This window comes from Hemiscyllium ocellatum, chromosome 50 (genome assembly GCF_020745735.1).
Source record: "Hemiscyllium ocellatum isolate sHemOce1 chromosome 50, sHemOce1.pat.X.cur, whole genome shotgun sequence".
Taxonomy (NCBI): domain Eukaryota; kingdom Metazoa; phylum Chordata; class Chondrichthyes; order Orectolobiformes; family Hemiscylliidae; genus Hemiscyllium; species Hemiscyllium ocellatum.
In genome coordinates, this window is record NC_083450.1 from 5,531,042 (window position 1) to 5,549,183 (window position 18,142).

General features: G+C 51.3%; 1 protein-coding gene across 1 annotated transcript in view; it reads right to left on the minus strand.

Annotated features, from left to right (window-relative positions):
- Positions 1-18,142, minus strand: part of LOC132805481 (ras-related protein Rab-13-like) — a 60,962-nt gene that overhangs the window by 4,688 nt on the left and 38,132 nt on the right. The window contains exons 2-7 of the mRNA XM_060820582.1: positions 13,926-13,986; positions 12,642-12,702; positions 10,845-10,922; positions 7,573-7,662; positions 6,512-6,577; positions 2,102-2,152 (exon numbers count right to left, since the gene is read on the minus strand). Of these exons, the coding sequence (XP_060676565.1) occupies positions 2,102-2,152; positions 6,512-6,577; positions 7,573-7,662; positions 10,845-10,922; positions 12,642-12,702; positions 13,926-13,986 (407 nt within the window). The remainder of the gene's footprint in view (positions 1-2,101; positions 2,153-6,511; positions 6,578-7,572; positions 7,663-10,844; positions 10,923-12,641; positions 12,703-13,925; positions 13,987-18,142) is intronic.

Here is an 18,142-nt window from a genome sequence, read left to right on the forward strand (position 1 = left end):
TGGCATTAACAAAACGCATATTATTACAAAGCAACCTGAGCAAGCATTGGAGGCAAGTGCAGAGATCGTTCACTAGATTGACCTTCAGAGACAGAGGTACTGCCTTATGAGGACTGGCTTGATTAGATTAGATTACTTACAGTGTGGAAACAGGCCCTTCGGCCCAACAAGTCCACACCGACCCACCGAAGCGCAACCCACCCATACCCCTACATTTACCCCTTTACCTAACACTACGGGCAATTTAGCCTGGCCAATTCACCTGACCCGCACGTCTTTGGACTCTGGGAGGAAACCGGAGCAAACCCACGCAGACACGGGGAGAACGTGCAAACTCCACACAGTCAGTCGCCTGAGGCGGGAATTGAACCTGGGTCTCTGGCGCTTGCGAGGCAGCAGTGCTAACCACTGTGCCACCGTGACGCCCCAAGGACACGACTTAACCAGCCCAAGCTTGCAAAAGTCACCACCAAAACTGGCGGTGTGGTCAACCGCGAAGAAGGTTACCTCAGATTACCACGGGATCTTGATCAGATGGGCCAATGGGCTGAGGAGTGGCAGACGGAGTTTGATTTAGATAAATGCGAGGTGCTGCATTTTGGAAAGGGAAATTAGGGCAGGACTTAATGGTAAGGTCCTAGGAAGTGCTGCCGAACAAAGAGATCTTGGAGCACAGGTTCATAGCTCCTTGGAAGCCGCAGGTAGATAGAATAGTGAAGGTGGCGTTTGGTATGCTTGCCTTCAGTGAACTGAGTATAGGTGCTGGGAGATCATGTACCAAACATTGGTCAGGCCACGTTTGGAATACTGCGTTCAACTCTGGTCTCCCTGCTATAAGAAGGATGTTGTGAAACTTGAAAGGGTTCAGAAAAGATTTCCAAGGCAAATGGGACTAGATGAATTTAGTTCAGAAAAAATTTACAAGGATGTTTCCAGGGTTGGAGGGTTTGGGCTATAGGGAGAGGTTGAGGCTATTTTCTCTGGAGGGTCGGAGACTGAAAGGTGACCTTTATAAAATCATGAGGGGCATGGATAGGGTGCACGGTCAAGGTATTTTCCCGGGGTAGAGTCATAGAGGTCATAGGTCTAAGATGAGAGCAGAAAGATTTAAAAGAGATCTGAGGGGTAACTTTTTCACACATGGTGGAGCAGATATGGAATGAGCTGCCAGAGGAAGTGATGGAAGCTAGCACAATTCCAACATTAAAAGGCACCTGGATGGGGACATGAATAGGAAGGGTTGGGAGGGATATGGGCAAAATGCTGGCAAATGGGAGTGGATGAATTTAATTCAGAAAGGATTTACAAGGATGTTGCCAGGATGGAGGATCTGAGCTACAGGGAGAGGCTGAACAGGCTGGGGCTGTTTTCCCTGGAGCGTCGGAGGCTGAGGGGTGACCTTATCGAGGTTTACAAAATTATGAGGGGCATGGATAGGGTAAATAGGCAAAGTCTTTTCCCTGGTGTTGGGGAGTCCAGAACTAGAGGGGCATAGGTTTAGGGTGAGAGGGGAAAGATATAAAAGAGACCTAAGGGGCAACTTTTTCACTCAGAGGGTGGTACGTGTATGGAATGAACTGCCAGAGGAAGTGGTGGAGGCTGGTACAATTGCAACATTTAAGAGGCATTTGGATGGGTATATGAATAGGAAGGGCTTGGAGGGATATGGGCTGGGTGCTGGCAGGTGGGACTAGATTGGGTTGGGATATCCGGTCGGCATGGATGGGTTGGACCGAAGGGTCTGTTTCTGTGCTGTACATTTCTATGACTCTAAATTTTTCTCACACAGTAGAACACTGTGTTCCTTGTTACATCGGTATTCTTGCAAATTGTCCTGATGAGTGAAAAACTTCCACAAAACATGCTTGTTTTATCCAGCAATACTCGATTTCTGTACTAACACACATGGAATTACTTAGATTAGTCCGACAGACCCTCAAAGCAGCAGCATCAATCCTCCAAATACACCCACCAAAAGACTATTACAAAGCAAAGTCCAGCAACATAGGCAGGACAGTAGAGATACGTGACCCTTTTGGGCTCACGAACGAGGTAGTTCACTGTGGCCAGGACAAGGAAACCAATCTTGCAGTAAACTTACTGATTTCTTGCTCGTCTTTATTAATATGTCATGGGCGAGTGCTCGAAAAGCCTGTTGGAAAAAGAACGGAGTTAAATTCAGCACAAACAGGCTAGCAGACAGGTCAGAGTACGCTCAAAATCTTTCAACTGCACTGAAAAAGCATTTCACCGAATTACTGTCAAAGGCAAATTGCTAAAGACAGGTCTGATATGCATCATTCCCTGATGTAGGAGAAACAGCAGAGGTGACAGGGAACGGCCTAGTGGTATTATCCCGGGACTGTTAATCCAGAGAGACAGAAGTGGGTACTTGCAAATGCTGGAGATTAGGATCAAGATGAGAGTGGTGCTGGAAAAGCACAACAGGTCAGGCAGCATCCGAGGAGCAGGAAAGTCGACGTTTCGGGCAAAAGCCCTTCTATCAGGAACGCCCTTCCTGATGAAGGGTTTTAGCCCGAAACGTCTACTTTTTTACCTGCTCCTCGGGTGCCGCCTGACCTGCTGTGCTTTTCCAGCACCACTCTCATCTTGACTGCTAATGTAGAGACCCGGGTAACATTCTGGGGACCTGGGTTCAAGTCACACCAAGCGAAATTTGAATTCAATTGTTAAAAAGATGTGGAATTCAGAGTCTAATGAAAAGCATTGTTTAGATTACTTACAGTGTGGAAACAGGCCCTTCGGCCCAACAAGTCCACACCGACCCGCCGAAGCGCAACCCACCCGTACCCCTATATTTACCCCTTATCTAACACTACGGGCAATTTAGCGTGGCCAATTCACCTGACCCGCACATCTTTGGACTGTGGGAGGAAACCGGAGGAAACCCACGCAGACACGGGGAGAACGTGCAAACCCCACACAGTCAGTCACCTGAGGCGGGACTCTGGCGCTGTGAGGCAGCAGTGCTAACCACTGTGCCACCGTGCCGCCCACAAAAATGTTGGGAAAATAAAACCCATCCAATGTCCTTTAGGGAAGGAATCTGCCATCTCTTACCTGGTCTGGGCCTACACGTGACTCCAGACCCACAGCGATGTGGTTGAGTTGTAACTCCCTCTAAGTAATCAGGGATGGGTGATAAATGGTGGCTGGGGATCCCATGAACAAATAACAAATCTGGATCTCAACGAACAACAGCATAACATGTGACCAAATTTATTTTGCTTTATGTTAATTAACCAAGGCAAGGCCTTAGTCTCAGGAGAGAACAGAGCCCAATCCTCTGTTTGTTTTACTTTCACATCTACCTGAACAGACATCTTTCTTGTTGGATTTGATTTATTATTGTCACATGCACCTACGTACGGTTTTGCATGTAGATTAGATTCCCTACAGTGTGGAAACAGGCCCTTCGGCCCAACCAGTCCACACTGACTCTCCGAAGAGCAACCCACCCAGACCCACTTCCCTCTGACTAACGCACCTAACAATTTAGCGTGGCCAATTCACCCTAACCTGCTCATAGAGTCATAGAGATGTAAACAGACCCTTCGGTCCAACCCGTCCATGCTGACCCAGATATCCCAACCCAATCTAGTCCCACCTGCCAGCACCCGGCCCTTATCCCTCCAAACCCTTCCTATTCATATACCCATCCAAATGCCTCTGGAATGTTGCAATTGGACCAGCCTCCACCTCAGGCCTCAGGCAACTGACTGTGTGGAGTTTGCACGTTCTCCCCGTGTCTGCGTGGGTTTCCTCCGGGTGCTCCGGTTTCCTCCCACAATCCAAAAATGTGCAGGTTAGGTGAATTGGCCGTGCTAAATTGCCCGTAGTGTTAGGGATAAATGTAGGGGAATGGGTCTGGGTCGATTGCGCTTTGGCGGGTCGGTGTGGACTTGTTGGGCCGAAGGGCCTGTTTCCACACTGTAGGGAATCTAATCTCCACCACTTCCTCTGGCAGCTCATTCCACACACGTACCACCCTCTGTGTGAAAAAGTTGCCCCCTTAGGTCTCTTTTATATCTTTCCCCTCTCACCCTAAACCTATGCCCCTCTAGTTATATCTTTGGAATGTGGGAGGAAACCCATGCAGACACGGGGAGAATGTACAAATGCCACACAGACAGTTGCCCCCAAGGCTGGAATCAAACCTGGGACCCTGGTGCTGTGAGGCAGCAGTGCTAACCACTGAGCCACTGTGCCACGTAATACAGCCAGGTCAGACCATACAGAACAGAGCGAGAAATACAATGTCACGGCATGCAGAGAAGGTGCACAGAGAGCGAGATCAACATTAAATTTCAAATTTGAGTGGTCTATTCAGCACTAGGAAGCAGCTGCTCTCGAATGTGTTCATAAGGGTATGTAAACTTCTATGTCTGCCTGACGGAAGAGGTTGGGATAAAGTCTAACCAGGGTGGGGGAGGTCTTGGATTGCTTTACCAAGGCAGCTGGAGGCAGAGAGATGGAGTCAATTCATGAAAGGTTGGTTTGTGTGAGTGTGGCGCTAGGAAAGCACAGCTGAAAATGTGTTGCTGGAAAAGCGCAGCAGGTCAGGCAGCATCCAAGGAACAGGCGATTCGACGTTTCGGGCATAAGCCCTTCTTCAGGAATGCCCGGAATCTCCTGTTCCTTGGATGCTGCCTCACCTGCTGCGCTTTTCCAGCAACACATTTTCAGCTCTGCTCTCCAGCATCTGCAGACCTCACTTTCTCTGCTGGGAAAGCACAGCCGGTCAGGCAGCATCCGAAGAGCAGGAGCATCGACATTTCGAGCATAAGCTCTTTGTCAGCTCCCGCTTCGAAGGTTGACCCGCCCCCCCCTCCGCTCGCCGTACTTTTTGACTCACATCTCCAGTCCTCACTCTATCCTAGATTGTAAGACGGACTGGGCTGCGTCCACGACTCGCTGAGGTAACCTGCGGACCTGGGCAGTGGGGTCTTTGTTGGCTACTTGGAACAGTCGATCTTCCGTGATTACGCCGGCACCACTCCCCACCTCTTCCTCCGCTACATTGATGACTGCATTGGCGCCACCTCATGCTCCCGCGAGGAGGTTGAGCAATTCACCAACACATTCCACCCTGACCTTAAATTTACCTGGACCATCTCAGATACCTCCCTCCCCTTCCTCGACCTCTTCATCTCCATTAATGATGACCGACTGACACTGACATTTTTTACAAACCCACCGACCTGGATTACACCTCTTCCCACCCTACCTCCTGCAAAAATGCCATCCCGTATTCCCAATTCCTCTGCCTCCGCTGTATCTGCTCCCAGGAGGACCAGTTCCACCACAGAACACACCAGATGGCCTCCTTCGTTAGAGACCGCAATTTCCCTTCCCATGTGGTTAAAGATGTCCTCCAACGCATCTTGTCCACATCCCGCACCTCCGCCCTCAGACCCCACCCCTCCAACCGTAACAAGGACAGAACGCCCCTGGTGCTCACCTTCCACCCTACCAACCTTCGCATAAACCAAATCATCTGCTGACATTTCCGCCATCTCCAAACGGACCCCACCATCAGGGATATATTTCCCTCCCCACCCCTTTCCGCCTTCCGCAAAGACTGTTCCCTCTGTGACTACCTGGTCAGGTCCACGCCCCCCTACAACCCACCCTCCCATCCTGGCACCTTCCCCTGCCACCGCAGGAACTGTAAAACCTGTGCCCACACCTCCTCCCTCACCTCTATCCAAGGCCCTTAAGGAGCCTTCCACATCCATCAAAGTTTTACCTGCACATCCACCAATATCATTTATTGTATCCGTTGTTCCCGATGCGGTCTCCTCTACATTGGGGAGACTGGACGCCTCTTAACAGAGCGCTTTAGGGAACATCTCTGGGACACCCGCACCAATCAACCACACCGCCCTGTGGCCCAACATTTCAACTCCCCCTCCCACTCTGCTGAGGACATGGAGGTCCTGGGCCTCCTTCACCGCCCCTCCCTCACCACCAGACGCCTGGAGGAAGAACGCCTCATCTTCCGCCTCGGAACACTTCAACCCCAGGGCATCAATGTGGACTTCAACAGTTTCCTCATTTCCCCTTCCCCCATCTCACCCTAGTTTCAAACTTCCAGCTCAGCACTGTCCCCATGACTTGTCCGGACTTGTCCTACCTGCCTATCTCCTTTTCCACCTATCCACTCCACCCTCTCCTCCCTGACCTATCACCTCCATCCCCTCCCCCACTCACCCATTGTACTCTATGCTACTTTCTCCCCACCCCCACCCCCCTCTAGCTTATCTCTCCACGCTTCAGGCTCACTGCCTTTATTCCTGATGAAGGGCTTTTGCCCGAAACGTCGATTTCGCTGCACCCTGGATGCTGCCTGAACTGCTGTGTTCTTCTAGCACCACTAATTCAGAATCTGGTTTCCAGCATCTGCAGTCACTGTTTTTACCTCAGGCAAAAATCAAATTGAACAGGAGGATCTCCCTTCCTGGTGAAACGGCGTAACTGGGAATCTTACCTCTTCCACGTTCAGACTAGACTTGGCGCTCGTTTCAAAGAATCGGATCCCATGATCCTTTGCCAACTGCAGAGGAGAGAACAAACACAGACAGATCAACCTTGGAGCGGGTTAGGGAAACAACAGGTCACTACATGTGACAGAAAGTGGATCTTTTATAAATGATACAGCGAGAGGTTGTTCAGCTCGTTACACCTCCGCTGGCTCTTTGAAAATACACCCCCTTCCTATCTCTGTCACCCCCTCCCGTCCCCCTCCATCCCCTCCCTATCTCTGTCACCTCCTCCAGCCCCCTATACCATCTCCCTATCTCTGTCACCCCCTCCTGTTCCCTACACCCCCTCCCTATCTGTCACCTCCTCCAGCCCCCACCACCCCCTCCCTATCTCTGTCACCTCCTCCCATCCCTCTCCACCCCTTCCCCATCTGTCACCCCCTCCTGTTCCCTACACCCCCGCCCTATCTCTGTCACCTCCTCCCGTTCCCCCTACACCCCTCCCTACCTCTGTCCCCCCCAACCTCCTCCCAATGCCTGTCACCTCCTCCTGTCCCCCTCCATCCCCTCCCTATCTCTGTCACCCCCTCCAGCCCATACACTCCTCCCTATCTCTGTCACCTCCTCCCACCCCTACAACCCTTCCCTATCTCTGTCACCCCCCCCTCCAGCCCCTACACCCCCTCCCTATCTCTGTCACCCCCTCCAGCCCCCCATACCCCCTCCCTATCTCTCACCTCCTCCACCCCCGAACACCCCCTCCCTATCACTCTGACCCCTCCAGCCCCCTACACCCCCCCACTATCTCTCTCACACCCCCTCCAGCCCCTACACCCCCTCCCTATCTCTGTCACCCCCTCCAGCCCTTCTGTTGACAGCTCCTTCTGACCACGCTGCTGAACTCAAGATTGATATCTGTTGAAGGATGGGGCCCAGTCCAGGATATATCTCTCGTCCAACCCTGCTGTCTAAAATTTGTTGCCGTCCGCTCACATTCTGAACTTTGACCTACGCCCCAAGTTTGGACAAAGCTGTTGGCCCTGCCCCCCCTGGTGTAATGGCTGACCTTTTCTGCTTTGTCCTTGGGCACCTTCCTCTTGTTTTCCATGTCACACTTGTTTCCCAGTAACATCCGCTCCACCGTCGCTGAGGCGTTCTGTCGGATGCAAAGCGATGGGGCCGTTAGCGTCACAAACAGAAGTAGCTGGAGAGACTCGGCAGGTCTGACGGCGTGTGTGGACAGAAGGCAGAGTTAACGGGTCTCGGGTGAGCTCAACTCATCTCCAGGACTTCATTAAGGTCCTGATGGTGCGCACTTGCAAATCACAACATGAATGTCACACGGTGGCTCAGTGGTTAGCACAGCTGCCTCCCAGCACCCGGGACCTGGCTTCCATTCCAGCCTCCATGTGGAGTTGGCACATTCCCCCAGTGTCCGCGAGGGTTTCCTCTGGGCGGTCCAGTTTCCAACTATAGTCCAAACAGGTAGGGTGGATTGGCCATGCTAAATTGTCCCATAGTGCCCTGGGATGTGCAGGTTAGGCTGGATTGGCCATGCTAAATTGTCGCATAGTGCCCAGGGATGTGCAGGTTAGGATGGATTGGCCATGCTAAATTGTCCCGTAGTGTCCAAGGATGTGCAGGTTAGGGTGGATTGGCCATGGGAAATGGTTACGTAGTGCTCAGGGATGTGAAGGTTAGAGTGGATTGGCCATGCTAAATTGTCCTGTAGTGTCCAGGGTTGTGCAGGTTAGGGTGGATTGGCCATGCTAAATTGTCCTGTAGTGCTCAGGGATGTGTAGGGTAGAGTGCATTGGCCATACTAAATTGTCCCATAGTGTCCAGGGATGTGCAGGTTAGGGTGGATTGGCCATGGGAAATGGTTACGTAGTGCTCAGGGATGTGAAGGTTAGAGTGGATTGGCCATGCTAAATTGTCCTGTATTGTCCAGGGTTGTGCAGGTTCGGGTGGATTGGCCATGCTAAATTATCCTGTAGTGCTCAGGGATGTGTTAGGTTAGGTGGATTGGCTATGCTAAATTGTTACGTAGTGCTCAGAGATGTGTAGGTTAGAGTGGATTGGCCATGCTAAATTGTCCTGTAGTGTCCAGGGTTGTGCAGGTTCGTGTGGATTGGCCACGCTAAATTGTCCTGTAGTGCTCAGGGATGCGCAGATTTGGGTGGATTCGCCATGCTAAATTGTCCCAAAATGCCCATGGTTGTGCAGGTTTGGGTGGATTGGCCATGCTAAATTGTCCCATAGTGCCCAGGGATGTGCAGGTTAGGGTGGATTGGCCATGCTAAATTGTCCCCTAGTGCCAAGGGATGTGCAGGTTAGGGTGGATTGGCCATGGGAAATTGTCCCATAGTGCCCAGGGATGTGCAGGTTAGGGTGGACTGGCCATGGGAAATTGTCCCATAGTGCCCAGGGATGTGCAGGTTAGGGTGGACTGGCCATGGGAAATTGTCCCATAGTGCCCAGGGATGTGCAGGTTAGTGTGGATTGGCCATGCTGAATTGTCCTGTAGCGTCCAGGGTTATGCAGGTTAGGGTGGTTTAGCCATGCTAAATTGTCCTGTAGTGCTCAGGGATGTGTAGGTTAGGGTGGATTGGCCATGCTAAATTGTCCCATAGTGCCCAGGAATGTGCAGGTTAGGGTGGGTTGGCCATGCTAAATTGTTCCATAGTGCCCAGGGATGTGCAGGTTAGGGTGGATTGGCCATGCTAAATTGTTCCGTAGTGCCCAGGGATGTGCAGGTTTGGGTGGATTGGCCGTGCTAAATTGTCCCATAGTGCCCAGGGATGTGCAGATTTGGGTGGATTGGCCATGCTAAATTGTCCCATAGTGCCCAGGGATGTGCAGGTTAGGGTGGATTGGTGCACAGAATGCTCCAATTAAAAAAGTGCACGATTACCCTCCAGCTTAAGGTATGGATTGAAGGTCAAATATTTCCCTCTGCTGTTCTTCAAAGTAGCAAGCCTGTCGTCTTAACCTGGATTCGAACCTGGATCCCCAGAACACTACGTGGGTCTCTGTATTAACAGTCCACTGTGAGGTCTCTGAGGAACATTTCCACGTTACAAAAAGAATGACAGGGTAAATGACATCCTAGCGGTACTGTCACTGGACTGTTAATTCAGGGAGGAGAAAGCGAGGCCTGCAGGTGCTGGAGATCAGAGTCGAGAGTGTGGTGCTGGAAAAGCGCGTCGGGTCAGGCAGCGTCTGAGGAGCAGGAGAGACGACGTTTCGGGCAAGAACCCTCCATCAGTCCTTCCTGAAGATTCTCTTGCTCCTCAGTTGCTGCCTGACCTGCTGTGCTTTTCCAGCACCACCACTCTCGACTCTGTCAATTCAGAGACCCAGGTGATGTTCTGGACCTGCATTCGAATTTTGCCATGACAGACAGGAGAAATTTGGAATTCAATATAAGTCTGGAATCAAGAGTCAAATGATGGACCGGATCTCCACATTGAGTCTAACGATGACCATGAATCCATTGTGGATTGTCAGGAAAACCCATCTGGTTCACTAATGTCCTTGAGGGAAGGAAACTGTCTTCCTTTACCTGGTCTGGTCTACATGTGACTCCAGACCCACAGCGATGCGGTTGGCTCTTACCTATCCAATCAGGGATGGGCAATCAATGCTGGGCCTAACCAGCGATGCCCTCACCCCATGAATGAATTGGAAAAGACTGAAAAGGACCTGGGTTCAAATTGAAACTGGCTCATGCGTGGACATGACGGGGTGAGGGGGAATGTTGCTGTGACGAGGTCAGGGTGGGCACAGGAGCTGTGCGGGGGAAAGGGAGCAGATCCATAAGACCTAGGAGTGGAAGTAAGGCCATTCGGCCCATCGAGTCCACTCCGCCATTCAATCAAGGCTGATGGGCATTTCAACCCCACTTATCAGCCTTCTCCCCGTAGCCCTTAATTCCTTGTGACATCAAGAATCTATCAATCTCTGCCTTGAAGACATTTAGCGTCCCAGCCTCCACTGCACTCTGCGGCAATGAATTCCACAGGCCCACCACACTCTGGCTGAAGAAATGTCTCCGCATTTCTGTTCTGATTTGACCCCCTCTAATTCTCAGGCTGTGTCCACGGGTCCTGGTCCCCCCGCCTTATGGAAACAATTTCCTAGCGACCACCCTTTCCAAGCCAGGAGGCCAGAGAGTGGACAGGGCAGGTATGGGAGTTGGCATGAGTCAGGGCAGATGGGGGGTGTTTGAGGGGGTGTGGTGGCAAATGGGGGTTGGGTGGGCAACTAGGAGGTATGGGGGGGGATGGGGGGAGGTAAAGCAGCTAGAAATAATTCCCCATTGCAATTGTTTCTCACCTCTTTAATGCTCTTCATCCAATTCTGTATATTCTCAAAAGATTTCTCATCGGTGATGTCATAGACCAGTATGATCCCCTGTAAAACAGACAGGCCGAGAGAGAGAGGGGGGGAGAGAGAGAGAGAGAAGGAAAGAGGGGGAGAGAGAGAGAGAGCGCGCGGGGAAGAGAGAGAGGAGGAGAGAAAGATGGGGAGAGAGAGAGAGGAAGAGAGGGGGGAAGAGAGGCAGGGAGAGAGGCAGGAAGAGAGGGGGGAGAGAGGGGGGAGAGAGGAGGGAAGAGATGGGGTAAGAGAAGGGGAATGGGGGAAAGAGGGGGGGTTGGAGGGGAGAGGGGCAGAGAAGGGGGAGAAGGGGGTGAAGTGGGGAAGGGGAGAGAGGGGGGTATTGGAGGGAAGAGAGGGGGGAGGGGGAGAGGGGAGAGAAGGGGGAAGGGGGAGGGGGAGAGAAGAGGGGAGGAAGAGAGAGTGGAAGGGGGGAAGAGAGGTGGGGGAAGAGAGGGGGGAATGGGGAGGAGAGAGGGGGAGAGAGAGAGAGGGAGGGAGAGGGGAGGGAGAGAGATGGAGAGAGAGGGGGGAGAGAGGGAGGAGAGAGGGGGGAGAGAGGGGGGAGAGAGGGGGGAGAGAGGGGGGAATAGAGGAGGGAAGAGGTGGGGTAAGAGAAGGGGAATGGGGGAAAGAGGGTGGAAATGGGGGAGGGGGTGGGGGGGTTGGAGGGGAGAGGGGGAGAGAAGGGGGAGAAGGGGGTGAAGTGGGGGAGGGGGAGAGAGGGGGGTATTGGGGGTAAGAGAGAGGGACCGGGGGGGGGGGGGGGGAGGGGGGAGGGGGGGGGAGGGGAGAGAGAAGGGGGAAGGGGGAGAGGGAGAGAAGAGGGGAGGAAGAGAGGGGGGAAGGGGGGAAGAGAGGGAGGGAATGGGGAGGAGAGAGAGGGGGGGAGGGAGAGGGGAGGGAGAGAGATGGGGAGAGAGAGATGGGGAGAGAGAGATGGGGAGAGAGAGAGAGAGAGAGAAAGAGAGAGAGAGACTGGCATTTACACAGTACCCTTGTTGTTCAGAAATGTCTCGGTGTGGCTCGCATACAACATAAATCTCGGAAGTTTAACGATTGCTACATTTCCAACGTTCAGCAGCTATTGGACAGACAGACAGCAAAAGAAACGAGAAAGGAGGTGGAAGGTGAAGCAAGAAAGAGTAAAGAGAGAGAGAGAGAGAGATGGAGAGAGAGATGGAGACAGGGGGCTGGAGACCGAGAGGAAAAAGAAGAGCTGAGAGAAAGCCAAAAATAAAGATTTTATTTTTTTGGAAAGGGAGAGTGACACAGAAGGGGGAGTGAGTGAGTGAGTGAAGCAGAGGAGATAGAAGAGAGACAGAAGTAGGTGAGAGAGAGCGGAAGACGCAGAAGGGTGAGCGAGAGAGTGAAGGGGAGAGGAAGAGGGAGGGGGGAAGAGAAAGAAGGAAGGAAGGGAGGGAGGGAGGGGGGAGAGAGTGAAGGGGAGAGGGAAGGGAGGGAGGGAGGGGGGAGAGAGTGAAGGGGAGAGGAAGAAGGGAAGGGGAGAGAGAGAACACAGGGAGAAAGGAGGAGGACGGAGAGAGAGTGGAAGAGAAAGAGAGGCAGATAGAGTAAAGGGGGAAAGGAATGGAGAGAAAGTGAAAGGGGAGAGTGAGAGTAATGAGAGAGAGAAAGAGAAAGAAGAGTGGCAAAGAGGCTTCAGGGAGAGAAAGAGCGACAGGGAAAAGACAAAGTGATGGAAGGGAAAGAGAGTAAAAACAGAAATTTTACAAAAGACCAAGCTATTCTCACCATTGCCCCTCTGTAGTAGGCGGTTGTGATGGTTTTAAATCTTTCCTGACCCGCTGTATCCCTAAAGGGGAAGTCAATTGAAAAATTATCAACATCAGGATGAAGACATGGTCAGGCAGGAGGAGGAGAACGGACAGAGATACCAGATTTCCCAGGCCACATCAATCCGTGTGGTCACGTTGATCTTCACCCACTTCCCCTCCATCCCAGATCTCGCAGCTCCTCCAATTCCGGCCTCTCACACAGCCCCCAATTCCCATTGCTCCACCATTGGTGGCTATGTCTTCAGCTGCATGAAGCCCAAAACTCGAGACTTATAGTCACGAAACAGTGTAGAAACAGGCCCTTCGGCCCAGCAGGTCCACACTGACCCTCCAAAGAGTCACCCACCCAGGTTCATTCCCCATACCCTATATTTACCTCTGAATAAGCACCTAACCTACACATCCCTGGGCACTATGGGACAATTTAGCATGGCCAATCCACCCTAACCTGCACATCCCTGGGCACTACAGGACAATTTAGCATGGCCAATCCACCCTAACCTGCACATCCCTGGGCACTATGGGACAATTTAGCATGGCCAATCCACCCTAACCTGGACACTATGGGACAATTTAGCATGGCCAATCTACCCTAACCTGCACATCCCTGGACACTATGGGACAATTTAGCATGGCCAACCCACCCTAACCTGCACAACCCTGGGCACTATGGGACAATTTAGCATGGCCAACCCACCCTAACCTGCACAATCCTGGGCACTATGGGACAATTTAGCATGGCCAATCCACCCTAACCTGCACATCCCTGGACACTATGGGACAATTTAGCATGGCCAATCCACCCTAACCTGCACATCCCTGGGCACTATGGGACAATTTAGCATGGCCAACCCACCCTAACCTGCACAACCCTGGGCACTATGGGACAATTTAGCATGGCCAACCCACCCTAACCTGCACAACCCTGGGCACTATGGGACAATTTAGCATGGCCAATCCACCCTAACCTGCACAACCCTGGGCACTATGGGACAATTTAGCCTGGCCAATCCACTCTAACCTGCCCATCCTTGGATTGTGGGAGGAAACCGGAGCACCCAGAGGAATCTCACACAGACCCACACAGAGTCACACGAAGTGGGTATCGAACCTGGATCCCTGGCGCTGTGAGGCAGCGGTGCTAACCACTGAGCCACCGTGCCGCTTAGAGGGCAGTTCTGCACGTTCCGCAGAACAGCAAGCCCCAAGCCCCCAGAGGCTTTGGTCGGTCAATACTCACCAGACCTGCAACTTGATTTTCTTTCCACCAACGTCCACAGTTTTGATTTTAAAATCGATACCTGAGGAGATAGGGGAAGATATTAAACAAAATCACTGAAACATGGAAAATAGGTGCAGGAGTAGGCCATTCAGCTCTTCCAGAGCTGAAAATGTGTTGCTGGAAAAGCGCAGCAGGTCAGGCAGCATCCAAGGAATAGGAAATTCCACGTTTCGGGCATAAGCCCTTCATCAGGAATGGCCTGAAGAAGGGCTTCTGCCCGAAATGTCGAATTTCCTAATCCTTGGATGCTGCCTGGCCTGCTGCGCTTTTCCAGCGACACATTTTCAGCTCTGATACGCCAGCATCTGCAGACCTCACTTTCTCCATTCAGCTCTTCCAGCACTGTTCAATGTGATCACGACTGATCATGTAATAGCAGTCTTCCATTTTTCTCCCCAGACCCCTGATCCTTTTAGCGGCAAGGACCTCATCCAGCTCCCTCTTGAATCTATTTAATGGTCTAGCCCCAACAGCTTCCTTTGGGAGGGAATTCCAGATTCTCTGAGTGAAGGAATTCTTCCTTATTCAGTTCTGAATGGCTTACCCTTTATTCTTAGACCGTGGCCCTTAGTTCTGGACTTGCCCAACGTGCTTCCTGCATCTAGCCTGTCCAGTCCCCTCAGGATTTTACATGTTTCTGTGAAAATCCCTCCCTTCACTCTTCGCACTTCTAGTGAGTACAAGCCCAGTTGATCCAGTCTTTCTTGAAGGGAACGAAAAGCGTGAATAGCCAAGTCTTTTTCCCCCCCCCCAGGAGTCCAAAGCTAGAGGGCATAGGTTTAAGGCGATTAAAAGGGACCTGAGGGGCAATGTTTTCACTCAGAGGGTGGTATGCATGTATGGAACGAGCTGCCAGAGGAAGTGGTGGGGGCTGTTACTATTTACTGCAGCATTTAAAAGGCACCTGGATGGGGACATGAATGGGAAGGGTTGAGGGGGGTGTGGGTCAAATGCGACTAGATTAGTTTAGACACAAAAACAGAAATTGCTGGAAAAGCTCAGCAGGTCTGGAGAGAAATCGGAGTGAACGTTTCAGGTTTGAGTGACCCTTCCTCAGAACTAGATTAATTCAGGATATCTGGTCAGCACGGATGAGTTGGACCATTTCTGTGCTCCACATCTCTAAGAGTATGATTAGCTTGAGGTGGAGATCCCAGCAAGTCGGGAATGATAAGGAAGTGTCTCTCTAAGTGAAACTTTACCTTGATCCCCTGCTCTGATACAAAGGAGAGGAGGTGGCGTACTCATAATATCGCTGGACTGATAATGTGGAGTCTGGGGAACATGAGTTCAAGTTCCATCTATTGTAATACTTGAAATCAATAAAATTCTCCAGTGAAAGTCTGGTCTCCTTCCTATTGGAAAGATGTTGACGACATCAATGAGTACAGGACATTGGTGAGGCCACTGTTGGAATATTGCGTCCAATTCTGGTCTCCTTCCTATCGGAAAGATGTTGTGAAACTTCAAAAGTTTCAGAAAGGATTTACAAGAATGTTGCCAGGGTTGGAGGATGTGAGCTATAGGGAGAGGCTGAACAGGCTGGGGCTGTTTTCCCTGGAGCGTCAGAGGCTGAGGGGTGACCCTATAGCGGTTTACAAAATTATCAGGGATATGGATAGGGTAAATAGGTAAAGTCTTTTCCCTGGGGTCGGGGAGTCCAGAACTAGAGGGCATAGGTTTAGGGTGAGAGGGGAAAGGTATATAAGAAACCTAAGGGCAACTTTTTCACGCAGAGGGTGGTACGTGTATGGAATGAGCTGCCAGAGGAAGTGGTGGAGGCTGGTACAATTGCAACATTTAAGAGGCATTTGGATGGGTATATGAATAGGAAGGGTTTGGAGGGATATGGGCCAGGTGCTGGCAGGTGGGACTAGATTGGGTTAGCATGGACGGGTTGGACCGAAGGTTCTGTTTCCATGCTGTACATCACCATGACTCTATGAAAAGCAAGTATAACAGCAACAAGGCTAACTACTGTTGTAAACAGCCATCTGATTCGTTAATGTGCTTTAGGAAAAGTAACCTGCTCTCCTTACTTGACTCCAGACTCACAGCAATGGGGTTATCTGTTAAGTGCCCCACCCTGGGCAATAAATACTAAGCTAGCTAGCAACGCCACACCGAAAGAAATATTACCAAAAAAAATTAATAGTACACAGACTGTCAGGGGCTATTAAACAAAGCGAAAAAGGGGATTAGAATTCTTCTGGGCTGAAGGATCTTTTTCTAGGCTGTAGACCTGGAAGATGTTAATGTGGGTTTGGAGTCACATGGAGGTCAGACCAGGTAATGACAGGAGACCTACTGACAGGTGAGAGAACCAGCAATTCTGGTCTCCTTCCCGTCGGAAAGATGTTGTGAAACCTGAAAGGGTCCAGAAAAGACTTACAAGGATGTTGCCAGGGTTGGAGGGTTTGAGCTGCAGGGAGAGGCTGAACAGGCCGGGGCTGTTTTCCCTGGAGCGTCGGAGGCTGAGGGGGTGGCCTTATAGAGGTTTACAAAATCATGAGGGGCGTGGATAGGGTAAATAGGCAAAATCTTTTCCCTGGGGTAGGGGAGTCCAGGACTAGAGGGTTAGGGTGAAGGCAGGAGTGTGAGAGTTCTTTATTTTACATTCACGTTCAAACCTCAGCACAGGGGATGGTGAAACCATAATGGAATTTTTGTTCCATATCTGGAATTATAAAGTCATAGAGGTGTACAGCACAGAAACAGACCCTTCAGTCATAGAGTCATAGAGATGTACAGCACAGAAACACACCCTTCGGTCCATCTCATCCATGCTAGCCAGATATCGCAACACAATCTAGTCCCACTTGCCAGCACCCAGCCCATATCCCTCCAAATTCATATACCCACCCAGATGCCTTTTTAATGATGCAATTGTACCAGCCTCCACCACTTCCTCTGGCAGCTCATTCCATACACGTACCACCCTCTGCGTGAAAACGTTGCCCCTAAGGTCCCTTTGAAATCTTTCCCCTCTCAACCTAAACCTATGCCCCTCTAGTTCTGGACTCCCCCACCCCAGGGAAAAGACTTTGCTTATTTACCCTATCCATGCCCCTCATGATTTTATAGACCTCTATAAGGTCACCCCTCAGCCTCCGACGCTCCAGAGAAAACAGCCCCATCCTATCCAACCTCTCCCTGTAGCTCAAACCCTCCAACCCTGGCGACATCCTTGTAAATCTTTTCTGAACCCTTTCAAATTTCACAACATCTTTGCGATAGGAAGGAGACCAGAATTGGATGCAATATTCCAACAGTGGCCTAACCAATGGGCTGAAGGGCCTGTTTCCAAACTGTAGGGATTCTATGACATCTCTATTCTCCATGGCCAATATCTCTGTCTCAGTGATCCAACTCAGTGCAAGCTCAAAGAACATCTCATATTCTGCCTGGGAACCCTGCAAACCCCAGGACCCAAAGCCAAGTTCAATCATGCTCAGGCCTGATTTCACCTTTCCATGATTTTAACCTCCTCTCCCCTCAACTCCGTCAAGGACATGCAAGTCCTGGGTCTCCTCCAACACCAAATCCAAGCCACCTGACAGCTGGAGGAAGAATGCCTCATCTTCCACCTTGGGACCCTCCAACCACACGGGATCAATCTTTCCTCATCTCCACTCTCCCCCAACCTTATCCCGGATCCCACCCTCCAACACTGCCCTCTTGAACTGTCCTACCCATCCACCTTCCTTCCCACCTATTCGCTCCACCCTCTCCTCTGACCTATCACCATCACCCTCCACTTACATCAAACTATCGCCTTCCCGGATACCTTCCCCCCGCAAGGCCCATCCCCACCCTCCCACTTGTATCTCAGCCCCCTTCCCCACCCTCCACATGCCCGAAACGTTGACTGTCCTGCTCCTTAGACGCTGCCTGGCCTGCTGGGCTTTTCCAGCACCACACTTTTCAACTCTGACCCTCCAGCATCTGCAGTCCTCACTCTTGGATCCCCTCAACACTCTCTTCTGCTGTGGTAAGGGTAGCTTTTCACACAGTTGCCCATTCTCTCCTGATCCTGGACCCCTTATCACATTATATACAACGCAGAACAGTACAGCGCAGGAACAGGCCCTTCGGCCCATGACGTTGTGCTGAACATGACGCCAAGTAATCCCTTTGGCGTGCCCTTGATCCATATCCCACCGTTCCTTGCGTAT